The sequence below is a fragment of the Triturus cristatus genome, chromosome 2_2 (genome assembly GCF_964204655.1).
Source record: "Triturus cristatus chromosome 2_2, aTriCri1.1, whole genome shotgun sequence".
NCBI lineage: Eukaryota > Metazoa > Chordata > Amphibia > Caudata > Salamandridae > Triturus > Triturus cristatus.
This window is the reverse complement of record NC_140582.1, coordinates 1242544509-1242564478: the sequence shown is the minus strand read 5'-3', so window position 1 is coordinate 1242564478 and position 19970 is coordinate 1242544509. Positions and strand designations below refer to the sequence as shown.

Sequence of the window (19970 nt, the reverse complement as noted above, 5' to 3'; positions counted from 1 at the left end):
CAATATCATCAAGGACACGCTAGCTCGTGTTTCCTTGATGTAGAGCCCATTTTTTCACAGCCTCGCCTCGCATCGCTAATGAGATGCAAATAAGGCATGGCTGTGAACACAACACATGTTAATATCGTGAAGGCAGGTTCGCGAAAATAACAAGGAGGTGCAGCGATGAAAAAAATCTCGCTACCTCAACCTTAACTCAGGAATTTAACGTCTGTTAAATTCCTGACTTAGGCATACTTTTAATGGGAGATGGATTATGCTGATAGGACCACAGGGTCGTATCAGCAATGTTAACGCTGTTTTCAATGGAACATCGCTGGAAAACCAGCGATGTTCCATTGAAAACACCGCTATCGCTGAAATATTATCGCCATAGTGCTATGCGTTGTAAATATAGCGTTATCATGGCGATAGTATTCAGCGATAGCCGACGATAATGTTTCTAACTCTATGTACGGCCAGCGATAATTATCTCTGGCCGTTGATAATATGCCCCCAGGTGAGCCACCCATCAAATGGAAGAAGTGGTTTGATGGATTCGAAACTTACCTTGGTGCAATTGGAGCTATGAGGTTTCGAGCAGAGCGTAGAAAGTACCTCCTATTACACTCATTAGGCTTTGAAGGCAGAGAAATTTTAAAACATCTTCCAAATCCCGTTCAAGATGAAGGAAACCCTCTTGATGAGTATCAAGACACAGTTAAAAGGTTAGAAACAAGGTTTGATGTTCAACCCAGCTTGGTTGTTCTCCGCCACAAATTTTTTAAACGCACACAGAACATGGGGGAGGATGTTGACAATTACATTACTGCTTTAAGAAGTCTTGTGGGGGATTGTCAGTTTGAGAACTTTGCTGACCAACTAGTTTGTGACCAGTTCATCTCTCACTGTACAGACAAAGCCATCAAACAAAAGTTGCTTTCCTACCTTGGATGAGACTATTAAAGTGGCAAAGATTATCGAAACGTCACAGTTGTCTGTCAAGGAACTAGATGAAAAAAAATGTGATCCTGTTTCTGCTGTCAAGGTGAAGGACACTAAAACGTTAGACAACAAACCATCCGAAAGACAACATTTTTCAGAAAGACAAAACACTTTTTTTTCAAAGAGTAATATTTGTTTCAGGTGTGGGTATAAACCACACGCTCCAGGCACTAAGTGCCCATCCAGGTTTGTAATGTGTAAAAACTGTAATAAGATTGGCCATTTTGCTAAAATATTTCAGGCTGGTAGAGGCAGGTTCAACCCAAAGCCTTCTCCTGTGTAATGTGTTGTTGATGAAAGCATGACGCAAGATGAGGAAGAATTTGTCACAAAAGAGCTCAGCAAAATGGTTGTGGTTGTACAAGATGATGGGGTCATTGCAGGAGATCCTGATTTGTGTGTAGATCCTTATGTATAAATTTCTGTTGGAGATCGTGTTTTGAATCGCCTTGTTGATTCTGGAGCACGTATCTCCATGATTACACTAGAACTCTATCAAGTAACTTGGCCAAACAGACCTCTTCTTCCCCCAGATCGCAAAGCCGTCTCTTACGAGGGATGTGAAATTAATCTTTCAGGGTTCATTGAATAGATCATGGAATTCAAAGGGAGAAAGATCGTAGGTAAAATTTATGTGGCACAGAAGGGATTAAACATCTTAGGCTGGTTCCACCACGGACTATTTGGGATGGTACTTAGACCAGGTATCAAAGAACAAGTTCTTGCCATAAGGGACAGTCCTGATCTTGAAAGCTTAGTGAATGAATTTCTTCATGTGTTCTCAGGAGAGTTGGGGAAAATCAAAAACTTTCAGCACAAGATTATTATGAAGGATGATGCTGGTCCATTAAAACATAAGCTTAGAAATGTTCCTTTCAGTGTCAGGCAAGACCTTGAAAAAGATCTTGATTCGTTGTGTAGAAAAGGCATAATTGAACCAGTAGAGTCATCTTTATGGTTGTCCCCTTTAGTTGTTGCAAGGAAACAAAATGGCAAACTCAGAGTTTGTGTTGATCTCCGCTGCCTAAATAACGAAATATTGATTGACACACATCCTCTTCCCAATATCAATGAACTATTAGCTAGTTTGAAAGATTCTGCAGTTTTCACAAAATTGGACTTAGCATCTGCCAACCACCAGGTAGAATTAGCACCAGAATCCAGACCTCTTACTGCATTCGTTTCCCCTTTTGGAACCTTCCAATATGTACGTATGCCATTTGGGCTTGCCTCAGCGGCGTCCGTATTTCAGCGTCTCATGTCAAAAATCTTGAAGGGGATTGATGGTCTATCTGTTTTTCAAGACGATGTCCTTATTTTTGCCCCTGACAGATCTTCACATGACGCTATTTTGAAGGAGGTATTATCAAGATTCCAAGAAAATGGTGTTGTTTTGAGAAGAGACAAGTGTGTTTTCGTGACTAAGGAAGTGGAGTACTTGGGTCATCTAGTTAATGAAAATGGTATTCTTCCCAAATCTAGTTTGGTTGAATCAGTTGTTAAAGCTACACCCCCCTGTGACAAAGTCACTCTCAAATCGTTTCTTGGGCTATGTGAGTTCTATTCTAGCTTCATCCAAGACTTTGCAAGTAAATTGAGACCTTTGTCACGTATGCTCATGAAGGGTGTTGTGTTTGAGTGGAGCAGAGAATGCCAAGATGTGTTTGAGTTGGTGAAGAAACAGCTCAGTTCACCAAAGATTCCGAAACACTATGATCCGTCTCCTACCTGTACTCTCACAGTCAATGCTAGCAATGTCGGACTTGCGGCAGTTCTCTCTCAAAAAAAGGGAGGGGAGACCAGGACTATTGGATTTGCATCCAGAGTCTTGTCTCCTGCTGAAATGAAGTACTCAGTTCTTGAGAGGGAATTGTTGGCATGCTGGTGGACTGTGATGAAGTTTAGAAACTTTCTTTGGGGAAGAAAGTTCTGTCTTCAAACTGACCATAAACCATTGGTTTTCATCCTCAGCGGAAAGAATGTTAGGAGCTTCACCCCTAGAATTGCACGCCTATCTTCAAAACTTCTCCAAATTGATTTCTCCGCAGAATATATTCCTTGATATAAGAATGGGTGTGCAGATTTTTTCTCTCGCTCTTCTAATATTGTGGAAGACAAACCAAATGTAGAAGAGGAAGACAGGGAAGATTTTCTTGTGGCAGCTGTAGACCTCGCACAGTTGTGCGCCGTGTCAGAAAATTAATGGCGTCAAGCTCTTTCTGTTGATGTTTCTTTGGGTTGTGTCATGAAATTTATCAAGGAAGGCTGGCCCAGGGAGAGGAACCTGAGTTTTGACTTTAAGAAATATTTACAAGTTGCGGATGAGCTTACCATTGAAGATGGTTTATTATTAAGAGGTGACAGGCTTGTTCCTCCCCTTGTGTTAAGGACTAATTTAATCAAATGTGCACACAAGGGAGATTTAGGTGCAACATTGACAAAAAAAGGGTGCGACCTTCATTTTGGTGGCCTTCTATGGATAGTGAAATTGATGATTTTGTTAAGTTGTGTGTCATTTGTTCTAGCTGCGACAAAACTGCTAAGATGCATACTCTACCTTTGTCTCCTATAGAATTACCCTCAGCACCCTGGATAAAGTTGGGGTTGGACATTGTAGGGCCTTTCCATGCCCTTGATCACTCTTCAAAGTTTGCTTTAGTCCTTATGGACTACTATTCAAAATGGCCAGAGATTAAATTTGTGAAAGAGGTGAGTGCCAAAACAGTAGTTCACTTCCTTAGTGATGTTTTCTTGAAGGAAGGGTTCCATGAGTTTTTGGTGACAGATAATGGGACACAGTTTATCGCTTCTGAAGTTGAGGATTATTTACACACATGCGGGATCACACATCTCAGAAGTTCATTGTACCACCCTCAGACCAATGGTTTGGTTGAACGAATAAACAGAGTATTAGGTGAATGCATACAGTGGGCTCTGTCAAACAAGTGTGTTGTGATTAATTCTGTGAGAAGCATGCTTTGGTTTTACCAAACTACTCCTCACTCAACTACAGGGGTTTCACCTTTTGAGCTATTGCATGGGCGTAGAGCTTCTACCATGGCTTGTCCTGGTTGGATGAGTAAGTGCATCAAAGGAAAACAATGGAATGATAAGAGTGTCAGGAGTCAGGTGGAATTAATTCAACAAAAACAAAAACTTTATTTTGAATCCAAGAAGTCTGTTAAAGATTTTGTTATTAAGTCTCGTGATTATGTTTCCATAAAGACACCTGTCCATGTTAAGAAGGGCTCTTCCAAGTTCAGTTCACTGATTAAAGTTACAGATGTAAGAGGCAATTCTGTCAAACTCATAAATGGGCAATGGTGGAATAAGAGCCTTTTGGTGAAGAGTTTTCTCCCCAGTAATTCTCTTAGCAGTGAAACTCCTGTGAGTAACAAAGATTGTATGGGACAACTTGTCATGAGGCACAGTGTTCGAGACAGAAGTATTCCTCACCGCTACAGAGTTTAAATTAATATAGATTGTGTGGGGCATGTTGCCCTGAGGTTCAGTGCTTTAGACTAATATTTCTTCTTTAGTATGGTATTGGTACAGAGTTTATTTTTACTAATCTTATTTCTGTTTCATTTCTGTCTTTCCTCCTTTTGCTCTTTGTCTTTCCTTCTTTCTTTCTTTTTCTTCCTTTCTTGTTTCTTTCCCTCTTTCCACCTTTATTTGTTCTTCCCAGGCTTTGCTTTTCTAAAGGGAAGACCTATGTAGTATTCTATGTTACAGTTATATATGCTTGTTGCAAAGCTATGTGTGTAGAACCCTGCACTGTGAGGGTTCTTGCCTGCGTACGAGTTCCAGGCAGTTAATCTTGTACTTGTGCCAGCTGCGGTAGCTCTATCTCGATGACCCAGCCTGATGTGGAATAAACTGATTAAAACTTACCGGCTGTCCTCGTTCCTCACCACACACAGCTCCCCAGCAGACACTGCTCCCACCAGGTACTGCTTCCAGCAGGCACTTCTCCCAACAGGCACTGCTCCCAGCAGACAAGGCTCCCCAGCAGACACGGCTCCCCAGCAGACACTGCTCCCAACAGGTACGGCTCCCAGCAGACACTGCTCCCCAGCAGGCACTGCTCCCAGCAGGCACTGCCCCCCAGCAGACACGACTCCCAAGCACACACAGCTCCCAAGCAGACACGGTTCCCATGCAAGGGCACAAAGGCTTCTATGACACAGGGCTTTAAATTAAAATATTGCGGCAACCTCTGGGGGACTTTGGATGTGGTTTGTAGGGTTCAAAGGTTACAACCTCACTAGAAACTCCAGGAAGCACTTCCAGGCCACGATGGAGGACCAAGCAAGCTTGTGCTCCAGTTGGGGGGCAGCCATAAGCAGACACAGAAGCACACACAGAGGCAGGCAGAGGCACAAACAGAGGCACACACAGAGGCCGCCAGAGACACACACAGAGGCACACACAGACGCAGCCAGAGGCACACACAAAAGCACACCCATAGGCACCCAGAGGCACACACAGAGGCACACACAGTAGCAGTCAGAGGCACACACCGAGGCCCCTCCAGAGGCAGCCAGAGACACACACAGAGGCTGCCAGAAGCACACACAGTGGCAGCCAGAGGCACACACAGTGCCAGCCAGAGGCACACACAGATACACACACAGAGGCAGCCAGAGACACACACAGAGGGAGCCAGAAGCACACACAGAAGCACAGACAGAGTCAGGCGTAGGCACAGACAGAGGTAGCCAGAGGCACACAAAGAGGCTACCAGAGGCACATACAGAGTCAGCCGTAGGCACAGATAGAGGCAGCCAGAGGCACACAGAGAAGCACACACAGAAGCAGCCAGGGGCACATACAGAGGCTGGCAGAGGCAGCCAGGGGCACACACAGAGGTACACACACAAGCAAACACAGGGGCAGCCAGAGGCACACACAGAAGCAGCAAGAGGCACACACAGAAGCAGCAAGAGGTGCACACACAGGCCTTCAGAGGCACAAACAGAGTCATCCGTAGGCACAGACAGAGGCAGACAGACGCACACACAAAAGCACATACAGAGGCAGCCATAGGCACACACAGAAGCACACACAGAGGCAGCGAGAGGCACACACAGAGTGTAGAAAAGTAGGATCTGCTTTCATGGTTCCCCCCACTTTTTTCTTAGTGTAAGTGTGTTTTACTATATTCTGCTGTGATCCTGTCTAATCAGGACCCCAGCAACTGTGTTCTCTCCCCTACATTGGGTCTGGTAAGTTCTTTGGTACCTCCACAATTGGCTTCTGATGTACTCTTATAAGTCCCTAATATATGTTACCCAGGGCATAGGCACCAGGGGTCTCCCATGGGCTTCAGTATGTATTATGTCACCCATGGTAGTCAACATAAACTATGACTATAGGCCTGCATTGCAGTCTGTGTGAGATGGTGCTTGCACCCCTCACAACAGATATATGTTTCCTTATATCCAAGGTCATTGCACTTAAAACCTACAAGTCGCCACTATGATAGGCCCTTCAGCCCTCAGGCCAGGGTGCTTGGCTAAAAATGTGAGGGTGCCCCTGAATGAAGTCCATTCTCCAGGCTTTGTAAGTGCAGTCAGCCATTTTAAGACATATAGTGGCCATCAGTCATTACGAGAAGATGTCTAACTTTATAATGGCTGCTCTGCACCTGGTTATGTTTGGTATCAAACTTTTGGAATCATACTCCTATACTGATTCTGGTGCTGGAAGAATGATCCCATGTACTGGGGGGCTCCTTAGGGGACCCCCCTTTGCACTCCAGGTAACAACCTTTCAGGGTCTGTAGGCAAGCTAGTGCTGCTGCAGACCACAGGCATGATACCACCCTACTGCTGCTGAGCTGAGCTCGAGCAGGGGAAGGTAGAACAATAGTTTCCTGTCACTGGGAGATGTGACCACCTCCCAGACAGGACTTGGTGTGTTGGGCTGGGGTGAGGGCACTTTGCAGCACCACCAGACTTCATCGAACAACACATTTGGTGCATTCCTTGCATACTCCAGTTTGAGCCAGTTCAGGAACCCCTGGTTCCTGCACTGGTGTGAAACTGGACAAAGGAGAAGGGAGTATCCTCCCCTCTGTCTAGCCCCTTCTCAGGGACCCCCGAGTTGTTCCAACCCTTTCCCTGGGGTTCTTAAGGGCTCCCCGTGGGTGGGTCCTCAGATTCGTCGTGGAACAAGGCTCACCTCTGAAACCAAGGCACTCTTCAACTGCCTTGACACTTGTACTTTGTTGGACTTCAACTGGAACCGAGACTGCAGCAAGGAAGACTCCTGCTGCTCCTGTTCTCGCTGTTCTTCATGTCTTCTGCATCATCCATAGCTGTGCTTCACCCAGGTTCAGCAGAAGACCTGTGGGCATCAAGGACATCTGAAGTAATCTCCCTTGGAGGGAAGGAGTCACTCCCTTGCATCTGCAGGCACCACAATGAAGGTGACCAGTCTGCTGCTTCTGCTGACCTACAGACTTCCCGAGGCCTAGCCACACAGGTGGTGGTTCTGCAGCTCTCTAGAGGCCTGACCTGTCTTCTCTGCAACAGTATTACTCATCAGAGGTGTTGGGACCAAACCCCTGTGCACAATGTTGACTTGCCGTTGCCAAGGCTTGTTGGCTCTGCACAACAGAGTTCTTCAGGCTACAAGAAGCTCTAGCCTTGAAGGACGGGGCCCTCTAGGGCCACACGGGTACTTATGACCGCCTGCTATGCCTTCCCAAATGAAGAGTCGATCAGACAGTAGAGAATGAAAACATACTTTTTTTGCTATTCTCTACAGAGGAGTCCAGTCAGACCATCACCATAAGATGTTTGTCGAGTGGACCAACATTTGCTAATAGATGGTAAACCCTTCAGGAGACTTCGGCCACGCCTCTGGTGGAAAAGTATCGGTCTGAGCCGGTCACGAACAAAGGAGGTACAGAGAGATGAGTTAACACCTGCCAGATGGGCATGTTATCAGCGGCCCAAGGCCGCTATGCCGATTCTTAGCATCTCCTAACGTAGGAGCAGAGCTACATGTATACAATGTAATGCAAAAGCAGAATAAATTGTCTAGTTAGCAAGTCGAGTCGCAGCCTTGGACAGAGAGAGAAAATATAACGAAATACAGTATTCTGCTGAGGCAAGCTATTCTGAATTCTAAGGCCTAACATGGGCTCAGCAGAGGCAGTCTAATAAGAATTACGAAATACAAAATAGAGTCACACTGGCTAACGAAAGCTTGCATATCACCGGGATAACTCAGCGGGTTGTACAAGGTGAGCATTATTACACGTACTTTAGTCACACATTGCTAACCTAATATAACATGCTGAATGCGATATGGGAACTGGGAATTTTAATTCTAACAGCATGCAGCACCTAATTACTTGAAGATCAGCATCCTCACTGCATCCCTCTTGCGAGACGACGAATGTTGCAGCTATTGAACATGGGGCCCCAGAAAGGTCTGAGACCCTTCATTATATCGGTAAATTCGTGAAGGGAGGTATCTGTCTGGTCAGTGTCATCTGGATCAACAACTCTCTTAGCTTGGGAAACTGGGACATCCCTACGCTGCAGACGATGAGTTCTGTGATAGTCAGGAGGAGCCAGATAGACTGGAGGAAGAAGGTAGCAAAGGGAACATCACCCAGACCATCCCTCAGGTGACCACACATAACCACGGTCACCACAAATAAAATAAACATTGGGTGGTGGGATAAATGACTGGCTTTTTGGCATTCTCAAAATGGAGGTGGTGTTGCATCTGCTGTTCCCCACGTCCACTGTTCCCATTCCCTGAACACAAAAAGGAGCCGGTACATCTGCAACTGCTGCAGATCGGCGCATATAAATTCTCCCAGCTCCACGGACAGAGTAAATCCACAGTCAAACGCGCAGTCACACATCATACACTAGGGCCCATGTCACTAAATTCACGCTATTACTCTATCCTCACTGAATATAGGAGAGAAAACCTAAACCAACCTGCATCTACAATGAGGTCAACGCGACCATAATGTCATTGCCTTGAGTCATGATTTTGAACATAAGAAATACATTCGAAAACTCAATAAATGTACAAAGAATAAAACACCCGACACTGAAATTTAAGCAAAAGCTTATTTATCTAAAATTAGTTCAAAGTAAAATCAATCATTAGCAAAATCGTTATTCTCATAATTACCTATTCTAGCTAAATAGGACAGGTCAGGTCTCTCGGTAAAGTCTCTCGAGCTGCCGTCCTCAGCATGAAGTCCAAACGCGATGACTGCGAGGAACGCGATGAATGTAAAGAGCGCAATGAACATGGACCCTCTCTGGTCTAACATTTTTATAGGAAAACTAACAAATCAAGTAACAAATAAATGTTTAATATCCGTTGAGCCACCGAGCAGTGCGAGCAGGAAAGGAAGTCTTTAGATACATTTAGAAAATCTCTGCTCAGGAAAAAATCACAAAAATAAAAAGACGGAAGAAGGAAACTCGAGTTTGCAAATGTTTCTTTCGAAGACGCTCTTCCTTGATATCTCTAGCAGAGCCACCGCAGCATTGTCATTGTTCATTGTGGCCTTATCCTTGTCCAAGGCAATTGGACTCACGCCCAGAGCTGCTGTCCTCACGGAAAACTTTTAAACCAGGCAAAGGCTGTGGTCAGGTGACTCTCGACCATGTTCAGCTGGGCCCTCTCATCAAAATTCGATCACTCGAGTGCAGGCTGTAAAAGGCAGCCATCTTTTTCTAGGCCAAAACGGACCATCTTAATTAAAAGAGACAAAAACAACGTTACCACATCATAATGATTGTACAGTGTTAAACCCCTCTAATACCCTTATGTGTATGTACTTATCTAGCCCTCTGCAACACAATAAAGCATTAGTACACGTTATTTTAAACGCACAAAACACAAAACAAATAGCATTTGTGAATAAACCGCACACTATTATTAAGCAACATAAATGCATCCCACGTGTAGTTTCTCTCACATTAGTAATATTAGTTAATCCGGACAAAACAAACTATTTATTAGTCGTTTTAAATTAGTTATTTTAAATCATAACATATAGACGAAACTGGAGCTTAAAACTCAACAAATTTTCAACAGAAAACCCTGCTCCAGCAATCCCCCCTTTGGTGATATCTTATCACCACAAAAAAACCACCCAAAAAAGGAAAATGTAGTCCCAAATTTAGGAGAAATTGGAAATGTCTTTATGACACAACATTAAACCCCAGATTCTCTCACATCATCCCTCCTTGACTCCAAGTACACACTCTCTCTCAATTCTTCTAATTCTATCTCCTGTGGGTCTCTCCTTGACCTCTTTTGTTTCTTTTCAGCATTGCTTCTAATTATTCTCTTTTTCCCTCCCCTGTTTTTACAACACAAACACCCCAATCTTAATATCAATAAAGCAACAATTATGCATGTCAAAGGAAACAATATTTTACCAATAATGGTACTACCTATTTTAGTAATAAAACTCTTAACAGCAACTATCTTATTAGCTATTTTAGTCCAGACACTTTCAGCTTCAAGTGGTACTAATTCTTCATGCAAATCAGTAATATTTTTGATATAGACCTTTAGGTCTCTGCTTTCGTCAGGAATGTAAGTGCAACAATGTTGAACTTTCAGCATTCCACAAACCCCACCCTCTTTGGCCAAAAGAATATCAAGGGCAAGTCGATTTTGCATAGACATGGCTCGTACGGCAATCATTTCCGTATTCACCAAGAGAAACCCTCCAGCGGTACTTGTCGATAAACGATCCACCACTGTTGACAGTTTCCGAATCCCATAAGCATTCAAAGAAATTCCCACTGCTGGAATTAAAGCACCAAAAATGTCACCCACTATTTCTGACCAAGTTTCTCTCTTAAAACGTGTTAATATGTTAATGTGTTCTACATCTTCTATTCTATCTATATGAAAAATCTTTGGAAAAACCAGGCCCACATAACATGTGCCATACCAATGGTCAGGCAACTTGTAATAAGCCTTGTTCCCACAATCATAATACACTCCTGGGAAAACTGGATCTTCACCACCTTTAAAACCCCATCCTGTTGCAATAAAATATGTATCATGACACTCACTAGTCCCAACAAAATATGTATCATATTGAGATTTCTTTCTGGTAATGCATAGTTTACCCTTCTGTGGTGCATCTAAAGCCAAAGTTGGACTAGCTCCATCTCTCAACTCCTTTCCCATTTCAATGTCCCAAATTGTCTCACTCACTTTATATTTCCCTGCCTTTTCATGCATGCTCTTTCTCCTTTCCTCTACCATATTTAGGAAAGCTTTCTCCTCTTCTTTCAGACTGCAAGTTAAATTATTTCGAAAAATGTAATCTAAAGTTAATTCTTCTTTCTCAACAAAAATCTCACCAAAAATGTTAGCTTCTTTAGCCGGATTCAGCTTTTTATCCATAGGCAATTGCCCAAAAATGTTATCTTTGTTAGACATCTCATAATCTATTTTCCCTAACAAATAAAAAACACTACTTAGCACACTACAAGAAATTCCATACGTAGCTGGTAAATGGTGATAAGTAACACCCTCTGAAACGGATGCAGGTAATTGCATACATACGTAGCAATCCCTAACTTCCATTGTCTTTACGTATTCGTACAACAATTTTGAAAACACATTACTAGAAAAATCATTAATTGACCTATCCTTATGCACATAAGTGTTACTAACTCTAGTTGGAACTACTTTTTGTGAACTCCTCTCTACATTAGTCACATTTTCAGTATGTATTCCTAAAGCGTCTATTGTAACTCTAAAAGTAACTAATAAAGCTAATACTCCCCATAATAGCATTAATAATCCAGTACAGCAGCAGCACATTTTACACCATCTTTTCAAAAAGGCACATCTACTTTGATTATTCTCAGTGTTAGCCATTTTACTACTTTGGCAGTGTCTTTTGACTTAGCCTCTTCTACTCCACTACTGTGTTTTTAGAACTCTAAATTATTTCACACAGCTAATTTCAGATTTTCTCTTTTCACTTTTCTCCAAGTGACTCTTTCAGTTCACTTTCACTTCTTCTTCAGCAAAGTCAAATTGTATTAGATCATCAACAACATCCAGTGCATCCGACTCTTCTCCAATGTCAGTCAGGATAACTTGTAGAACTCCAATAGTTTTCTCCTCAACCACTTTCCATACGGTCCCCTCTGGATTTCCTTGACTTTCTGCCTCTTCACCTTCAGACAGCGCCACGTACGTCCATTCCGGTGACCTATACTTCTGGTTAGGTTTTCTGATTCTCCTGATCTCCTCTGGTTCTTTTGTAACCTTTTGTTTTTCACCTTTTGTTTGATTCTGACTAGACACCTCGTTCACTTGTTCAGCTTTCGATGAACTTGCTCGTGTCAGTCTGTATCTCAGTCTCTTTATTCTGTTGGGCCAAAGATCTCCTCTTACAACCCTTTTTGGTCTTACTTCTTTATTATTTCTTTCTCCGATCCAAGTTCTCTTTCTCAGAACTCGACCCTCTGATTTCTCATTTTCACTCTCATCTGATTCTGACTCATTTGCCTCTCGTTCTTCAACAATTTTCTTTCGCTCCACAGTCCTTTCCACTACCGATTGAGACTTCCCTAATTCTGTCCCTCCTCGGGTCTCCGACACGCAATCTTCTTGCTGTCTACTTGTCCCTTCACCTAGCTTATCAGTAATGTTCCCTACACCTCCTCGGGGGTATTCCGCAATCTGTCCCTCTCTATCTTCTACTGACCCTGTTTCTTCAGGTGTAATCTCAAGTGGATTTTCAACTTCTTCATCTGATTCAGGTGTAGTTTCTGTGGAATTGCTCCTTTCTCTTCTACTGCTTGTTGGAACTTCAGGCACTCTTACAGAATCTGATCTCTCCTCTGAGACTCTCAATGTTTCTCTTGAAGCCTCTCTTGGAAAAGGGAAAGAATCACTCAACTCTCTTTCACCTTCACCTCTTTCAGGATTTCTTCCTCTTCTCACTTGTTCAGTTTCTGCATCATCACTGGAATCTGACTCTTCAAAATACTCCTTACCAGTCCCATCTTTTGGATTTGGAACTCTCAGAGTATAACTCGCATGCACCCAGTTTTTCACACCAGCACACTTTACTGCAGTTGTCGTAGTGAGAATGACTTGTCTCGGCCTTCCCCACCTTGGAACCAAGCAATTTCTTCTCCTGTGTACCTTAATCCTCACCCAGTCCCCTGGACTCAGATCATGGGCTTGCTTCTTCTCAAGTGTGGTAGCGTCTCCTCCAACCTGGTGAAACACAGAATGAACTGCGTCAGCCAGGCCTTTACAGTAATCCAAAATCATGTCATCAGTTATTGTCATCAACTTGTTGACAGGCACAAATGCATGTCTCATGGCACGACCCATTAAGATCTCGTGCGGACTCAAGCCTGTGGTTCTATCTGGAGTAGACCTAATGGTCATCAGCACTAGAGGCAAGACATCAGGCCATTTCATTCCAGTGGCTAAACACATCTTACCAATCCTGTTCTTTATTGTGCCATTCATCTGCTCCACAACACCAGAAGCCTCTGGTCTGTAGGCACAATGTAGCTTCTGCTGTATGCTCAATGCTTCACAAATTAAACCCATGAGCTCATTATAGAAGTGTCCACCTCTATCAGACTCAATGGTCACTGGGAACCCGTACCTAGGAATCAACTCCCTTAACAGTAACTTTGCAACTGTTATTCCATCATTTCTCCTAGTCGGATATGCCTCCACCCATCTTGAGAACAAACAGACTACCGCTAGAACATACCTCAATTTGTTCACTTGGGGCATTTCAATGAAATCTATTTGCATTCTGGTAAAAGGACCTCCTTCTCTGCCTATTGTTCCTAGACTCACCACTGTCTTTTTCCCAGTATTGAACTGCTGACAAATCAAACATCTCTGACAGATGCTCTCTGCAATCAACCTGAACTTTGCATTGTACCAGGTTTGTTTAAAAGACCTAATCATTGCATCCCTTCCCAGATGTCCCTGGCCATGATACATTCTTGCCATTGTCGACAGCATTGAGTTGGGCATGACTGGTCTACCATCTCTGTAGATCCAAACATGATCTGTTTCTCTTGGGGCACAACCTGCCTTGATCCAATCTCTCATTTCCTCATCTCCTGCCTCATCCTGCAACTGTTTCACTTCATCCCACGTTTCTAGGACATTAGTAAACATCACAGAACACAAAGACATTTCCCTTTCTCGTGCCCTATTAATCGAATGATTGTTTTTAGCACAATATTGTGCTATGTCATTGGCAAATCTATTACCAAGAGTAACAAAATCATCTCCTTGTCCATGAGCAGCACATTTCACAACTGCTAGTTCTTTAGGCAGCTGTATCGCCTTAAGCAATTTCCCAATCACCTCAGCATTCTTTATTGGAGTCCCACTCAACGTCAAGAAACCTCTTTGTAGCCAAAGTTGGCCAAAGTCATGCACAACTCCAAATCCATACTGACTATCAGTCATCACAGTCACTCTCAGATTTTTCCCAATTTTGCAAGCCTTTGTCAACGCCACCAATTCAGCCACTTGAGCAGATCTCACTCCTTTCAAAGGTGAAGCTTCCATAACTTCTGAAACCTTGCACACCGCATATGCTGCACTTAGCACACCATCATCAGTTCTCAGACACGATCCATCCACAAACAGCACATGATCACTCTCAGGCAATGGCAAATCTCTTATGTCTGGTCTTGGTTTCGTGCAGTAGTCAAGCACATCCAAACAATCATGATCAACATCATCTCCAACATTCACATTATCAGCATCCGGTAACAACGTTGCTGGATTCACATTCACACATCTCTCAAGAGTCACATTTGATGCTCCCAGAATGATTTTCTCATATTTAGTCAGCCGACTATGTGACATGTACTGAGTCCTGCTTCTTGTCAAAAGAATTGCCACATCATGAGGTACGAATACCCTTACGGGATATCCCATTATTATACCCTCACTCTGTTCCAAGCTTCTGCATGTAGCAGCTACTGCTTTCAGGCAACCTGGCAAATCCACAGCTACGGGGTCAAGTGTCGATGAGAAGTAAGCAATCGGCCTTCTCAGTTGTCCGTGCTTCTGAATTAACACTGAAAGTGCACATCCATTTCTCTCACTGCAGTACAATTCAAACTCTTTCTCATAGTCTGGCATTCCCAAAGCAGGGGCTTCACACATTCTGCTCTTTAACTCTTCAAATGCCGCCATTTGTTCCCCATCTAGTTCTAATGGGTCTCTCACTTCACTTTTGGTCAACTTAATCAGTGGCTTTGCTATCAGGGAGAAATTACTTATCCACTGACGACAATAACCCACCATCCCCAAAAACATCCTCACTTCTCTTTGGGTCATCGGGGCTCTCATTCCTCTGATAATTTTGATCCTGTCATCGGTCACTTTTCTCAGACCCTTTTCAATATTGTGTCCAAGATAATGCACCTCTTTCTTGCAAAATTGCAATTTGGCTGGAGATACCTTTAACCCTCCATCTGCCAGATGATTCAGTAAAGCTATGGTATCTACTTCACAAGCTTCACGTGTTTTTGATGCCACAAGTAAGTCATCAATATACTGCACTAGCACTGAGCTGTCAGGCATGATCAAAGTCTCCAATGACTTTTTCAACAACTGATTGAATATCGAAGGACTCTCTGTATACCCCTGTGGGATACGACACCATGCTAAAATGCGCTGGCCAAACCAGAATGCAAAAATCGGTTGGCTGTCATGATGCAATGGAATTGAAAAGAAAGCATGACACAAATCAATCACTGTGTACCACTCAGCATCATGAGGAATCTGATACAAAATCACTGAAGGATTTGGCACAATGGGACAACATGCCACCACAATTTTGTTAACTTTTCTCAAATCCTGTACAATCCTGAACTTTCCATTAGGTTTCTTCAGCCCCATTATCGGTGAATTACACGGGCTACTCAGTATTTCTCTCAAGACACCCTGTTGAATCATCTTGTCAATTATAGGAGTTATTCCCTCAATTATCTCTGGTGTCAGTCTGTACTGTGGGATATTAGGGTAAGTGATTCCCTCCTTCACTGAAATCTTCACTGGATCTACATTATTCATCAATCCCACATCTTCTCCAGTAAAATCCCAAACAGCTGTTTTCACTGTGTGTCTCAACTCCTGAGGCAAATCGTCTGGATTAAACACAGCATATGTACCAACAATCTCACTCTCTCTATTATCTAGAGTCATCCGGTACAAAACATCCTCATCTGGTGTCTCAAAAGCTATTCCATCCGGAGTACAAAAAATTGTACAGTTCATTTTGCACAATAGGTCCCTACCTAACAAATTCACTGGACTGGTGTCACAGACAACAAATCTGTGCATATCTGAAAATTTCCCTATTCTCACCCTTACTGGTTCGGTAAGACGAGTCTTAATCTGTGTATTTGCTACACCAACTACTTGGATTGCTTCGTCCGAGAGAGGAAGATTTCTAATATCTGCTGACCTGACAGTTGATCTCGTCGCTCCTGTGTCTACCAAAAAAGTAACACTCTCCCCATTTATTTTCCCATCTACAAATGGTCCTGCCTGGTCTATTTCTAGAGTTGCACCAAGTATGCACTCTTCCTCCTCTCTTCGGCACCGTCAATAGTCCCCTTCAGACTCACTCCCCTCATTCTTTAACCAGTACTGCTGTACCAGGTTAGAACGTCTCGGTTTGGTTACCTGCTCATCATTGTAGAATCCTGAGTCCTGGTTATACTTTTGGGACCCTCTATTCTGCGGCAAGGGCGGTTTTGGCTCTTGACTCTGCTGTCTGACAACCTTCTGTTGTTGCTGCTGTTGATTACACCCCTCGTTCTGCACCTGTTGATTTAAGGGTTTACTTTCATTACTTACTAATGGTGGATTGGTACACTCGGATCTCCAATGCCCCAATTGTCCACAGTTGTGACAAGGGAACTTTTTCTTTGCCTCCTCTAAATTCCCCTTTCCTTTTCCTGCATATCTAGGTCTAATTCCTAGATTATTTGCCTGTTCCATCAACTGTGCTTCTTGCCTCTCAGCAACTTTCACCTGTGCCCACATTGCTTTCTCTTTCAGCTTCCTCTGTTTTGCCTCAATCTCATCACTGAAGTACTTTGCATGTCTCAGGATTTCATCAATCTTTTTACTCTGCCAGTCAACCGTGTGCTCACGTATTCTTTCACTTATTTCAGGTCTCAAGCCATATACAAACCTGTAAACAAAATGACTCAAATCCTTATCACCCAGGTGTTCGTCTCCACTGAACTGTTTAAAAGCCAGTATCAGCCTTTCGTAAAAAGCATGAACTGATTATTTTGCTTCCTGATGTGTTCGATCTATCTTAACCCAGTCTGTCTCTTTCGGGGGTACTTTATTTTTCAGGAATACAATTACCTGATCATATTTCCTCATGACCTCTGGATCTGGTGCTCCTGTTTTTGGATCTCTTGGATACTCTTTAGCAGGCCAATCTACAACTATTTTACACTCTGCCCACAAGTCTGCTGGAACAATTATATCAAACAGACTATTCAGGTCAATCCACAGCACCTTTGACAATTTCACAAACCTGTCTACCTGCCTATACCACTCGACGGGCTTTTCTCTCAGTCGAGGGAAATCATTCGTAAATGATAAAATATCCTGTCTAGTCCATGGGACATGTACATATCCTCCTCCAGGAATCTCTCTCATAGGATAAGCTTCCACTGTTTTCTCCTTTTCTCTCACAGGAAAAGCTGAATAAGTCCTGTCCACTGAATCTTCCCTTTTCTTATACCACCTATCCTTCCACTTTTCTACATCACCCCATTTTCGCAATAAGGCAATCATTTCCTTAATCTGTCCTGTTCTGCCAGCACCATTTAGATTTTCAATATCCTTGTCAGAGAAATCCACCCTGTAAGGCTTCTGCAAAACTTTCACTTTATCCATGTCAACTCCCTGTTCACTCGCTATTGCTCTTAACCTTTCATGTGTATTCTTAGCCCTCCAGGTGATGCTCTTGCACATAAATAACAACTCTCCATCATGATGGGTTTTGAGCATGTCTGTAGAAATTGTCCCTGCAACAAGCTCCTCCAATTCCATGCGTAACCTGGCTACATCAATTGCCTGTGAATCTTTATCCTTCTTTTGAAGAACTTTCAACCAATCATTCAAATCTTCAGCTGTTATTTCAGTAGATTTTTTCACTGCACCCACTTGTTCTGTCATCCTCTGTGGTTCCAAAATTGTTCCTCCCAAACAACCAGTATTCAATCCTGAATTAGACTGCACATCTAATCCTCCACTACATGTGTCATGTCTCAACTGCCTCCAATCATTTCCTCCTGTTCTCATTCTTGATTCCTCCAAAGTACAAGTACCAACCAAACCATTTCCAACATAAGGAACTGTCAAATTATTTTCACCCATTCTTTGTTTATCAAAAATAGGCACAACCGGACCAATAGTTACAGGCACTGTAACTGCTTCAAGATTTTTCGTCAGCTCGCGAATTTTCTCAGTCAGCTCAGATGTGGTTCTGGCTAATTCTTTTGTTTTCTCTTCACTGACTCGATTCTCTCTCTCTCGCTCTCTCTCTCTCTCCCTTTCCATGAGAGAGCTACTATTTTTGAAATCAGGTGTCACAACCTCAGTTTTAATAATTCGCAAAGTATCTCTTACAGGAGTAGAAACTGGCGTACTCTCTTCTGGTTCTGGTCTATACGGAGGCGGTCTCTTGTAAATCATATCATCCAAGACCTCATCCTCATAATCAGTAACTCCGTACCTTCTCACTTCTGTATCAGGCACCTTTTCTGCACCTTTCCTCCCTTCCGCTTCATCAACAGTCCTCATAGGATATAATCCCTCTGACATACTAGCATCTCGCCATCTCCTCATTCGATCATGATGAGTTTCACGATCATATTTCCTCCCAAAAAAGGACCTATAATTGCCTCCACTCCTCTGCTTCTCTCGCTCATGCACCTCATCTTCCCATTCCACCAACGCCTCAAACTGTGTCGGCCTTGGTCTAGGCTCTAGACACATCATCTTTTCCCGTAAATTTCTCAACACGGCCAGATTAAATGAACCATGTTCCGGAAATGCTAAGACACCATCTTCTTTAGTATACTTAGCCCAGTTATCTAACCATATACAGGTATGATACCCATATTTCGCAACCATGAAGGATGCAGGAGTTCTCGTTGGAGGTAGCAATTCACCTTCTCTAGTTATCGCATTCTTATCTTTGTCGAACCACCCTTTTATTTTACCGAACAAAGATTTTTTCTTCCTTTCCTCAGGTTGGTAATACATTTTAACGTTTACCAATATTCTCTAATCCCTTCCGTAACGCAACTGTACGGTACGATCTTTCCTCCAATAACAGCGCGACTCACACCAACGCACCAATCCTGGAGCGTTCACGTCACTCTGTACTCCTTCCAATCCCTGCGCGGCTCACACCAACGCACCAATCCTAGCGCGAGCACTATTCTGAGTCACTATCCAATCACAGCGCGGTCTGAATGACGTCAGCAGTCGCTGCAGTCGCTTCTGCTCCTGTCTCCTGTCACTCGTCTACCCCTCCTTTACAAAGCCTTCTTGGTAGACTTCGTTTCAGATTCTACAAAATCTATTAGTTACAACATATAAACATCTCCATTGTCTGCTTCGCTAACCACAGAATAGTAAAGAAAATCTTTCTCACAAGAATCCCGCTTCTCTCTAGAACAGCGCTTACCTCTGCTCCACCACGGAATAATCACTTTCGTTGACACAGTAGCACATCCCTCTACTCTGCCCTTCTAACATGCATCCATTAACTGTTTCCTCTAGGACTGCTCCAAAGAGTCTTACAATCAATTAAATGCTCATACATTCACGCACTTTCATACCAGAAAATTTAGCACACGCACACAGAATCCTGCCTATCCCGAGAACCGCAAACAATCTGTCCCGCTACAGAATTATAA

At 43.2% G+C, this 19970-nt stretch overlaps 1 protein-coding gene across 3 annotated transcripts in view; it reads left to right on the top strand.

The window, feature by feature from the left end:
* LOC146863488 (uncharacterized) overlaps positions 1 to 19970 on the top strand; it is a 234510-nt gene that overhangs the window by 35293 nt on the left and 179247 nt on the right. Inside the window, exon 3 of one of the 3 annotated variants that reach the window (XM_085642917.1) lies at positions 3557 to 3693. The exons of 1 other annotated variant lie outside the window; for it this stretch is intronic. In XM_085642917.1, the coding sequence (XP_085499043.1) occupies positions 3557 to 3693 (137 nt within the window). Of the gene's footprint in view, positions 1 to 3556; positions 3694 to 19970 lie in introns of those variants that run through there. One more of the 3 variants, XM_085642914.1, reaches the window with a different exon arrangement.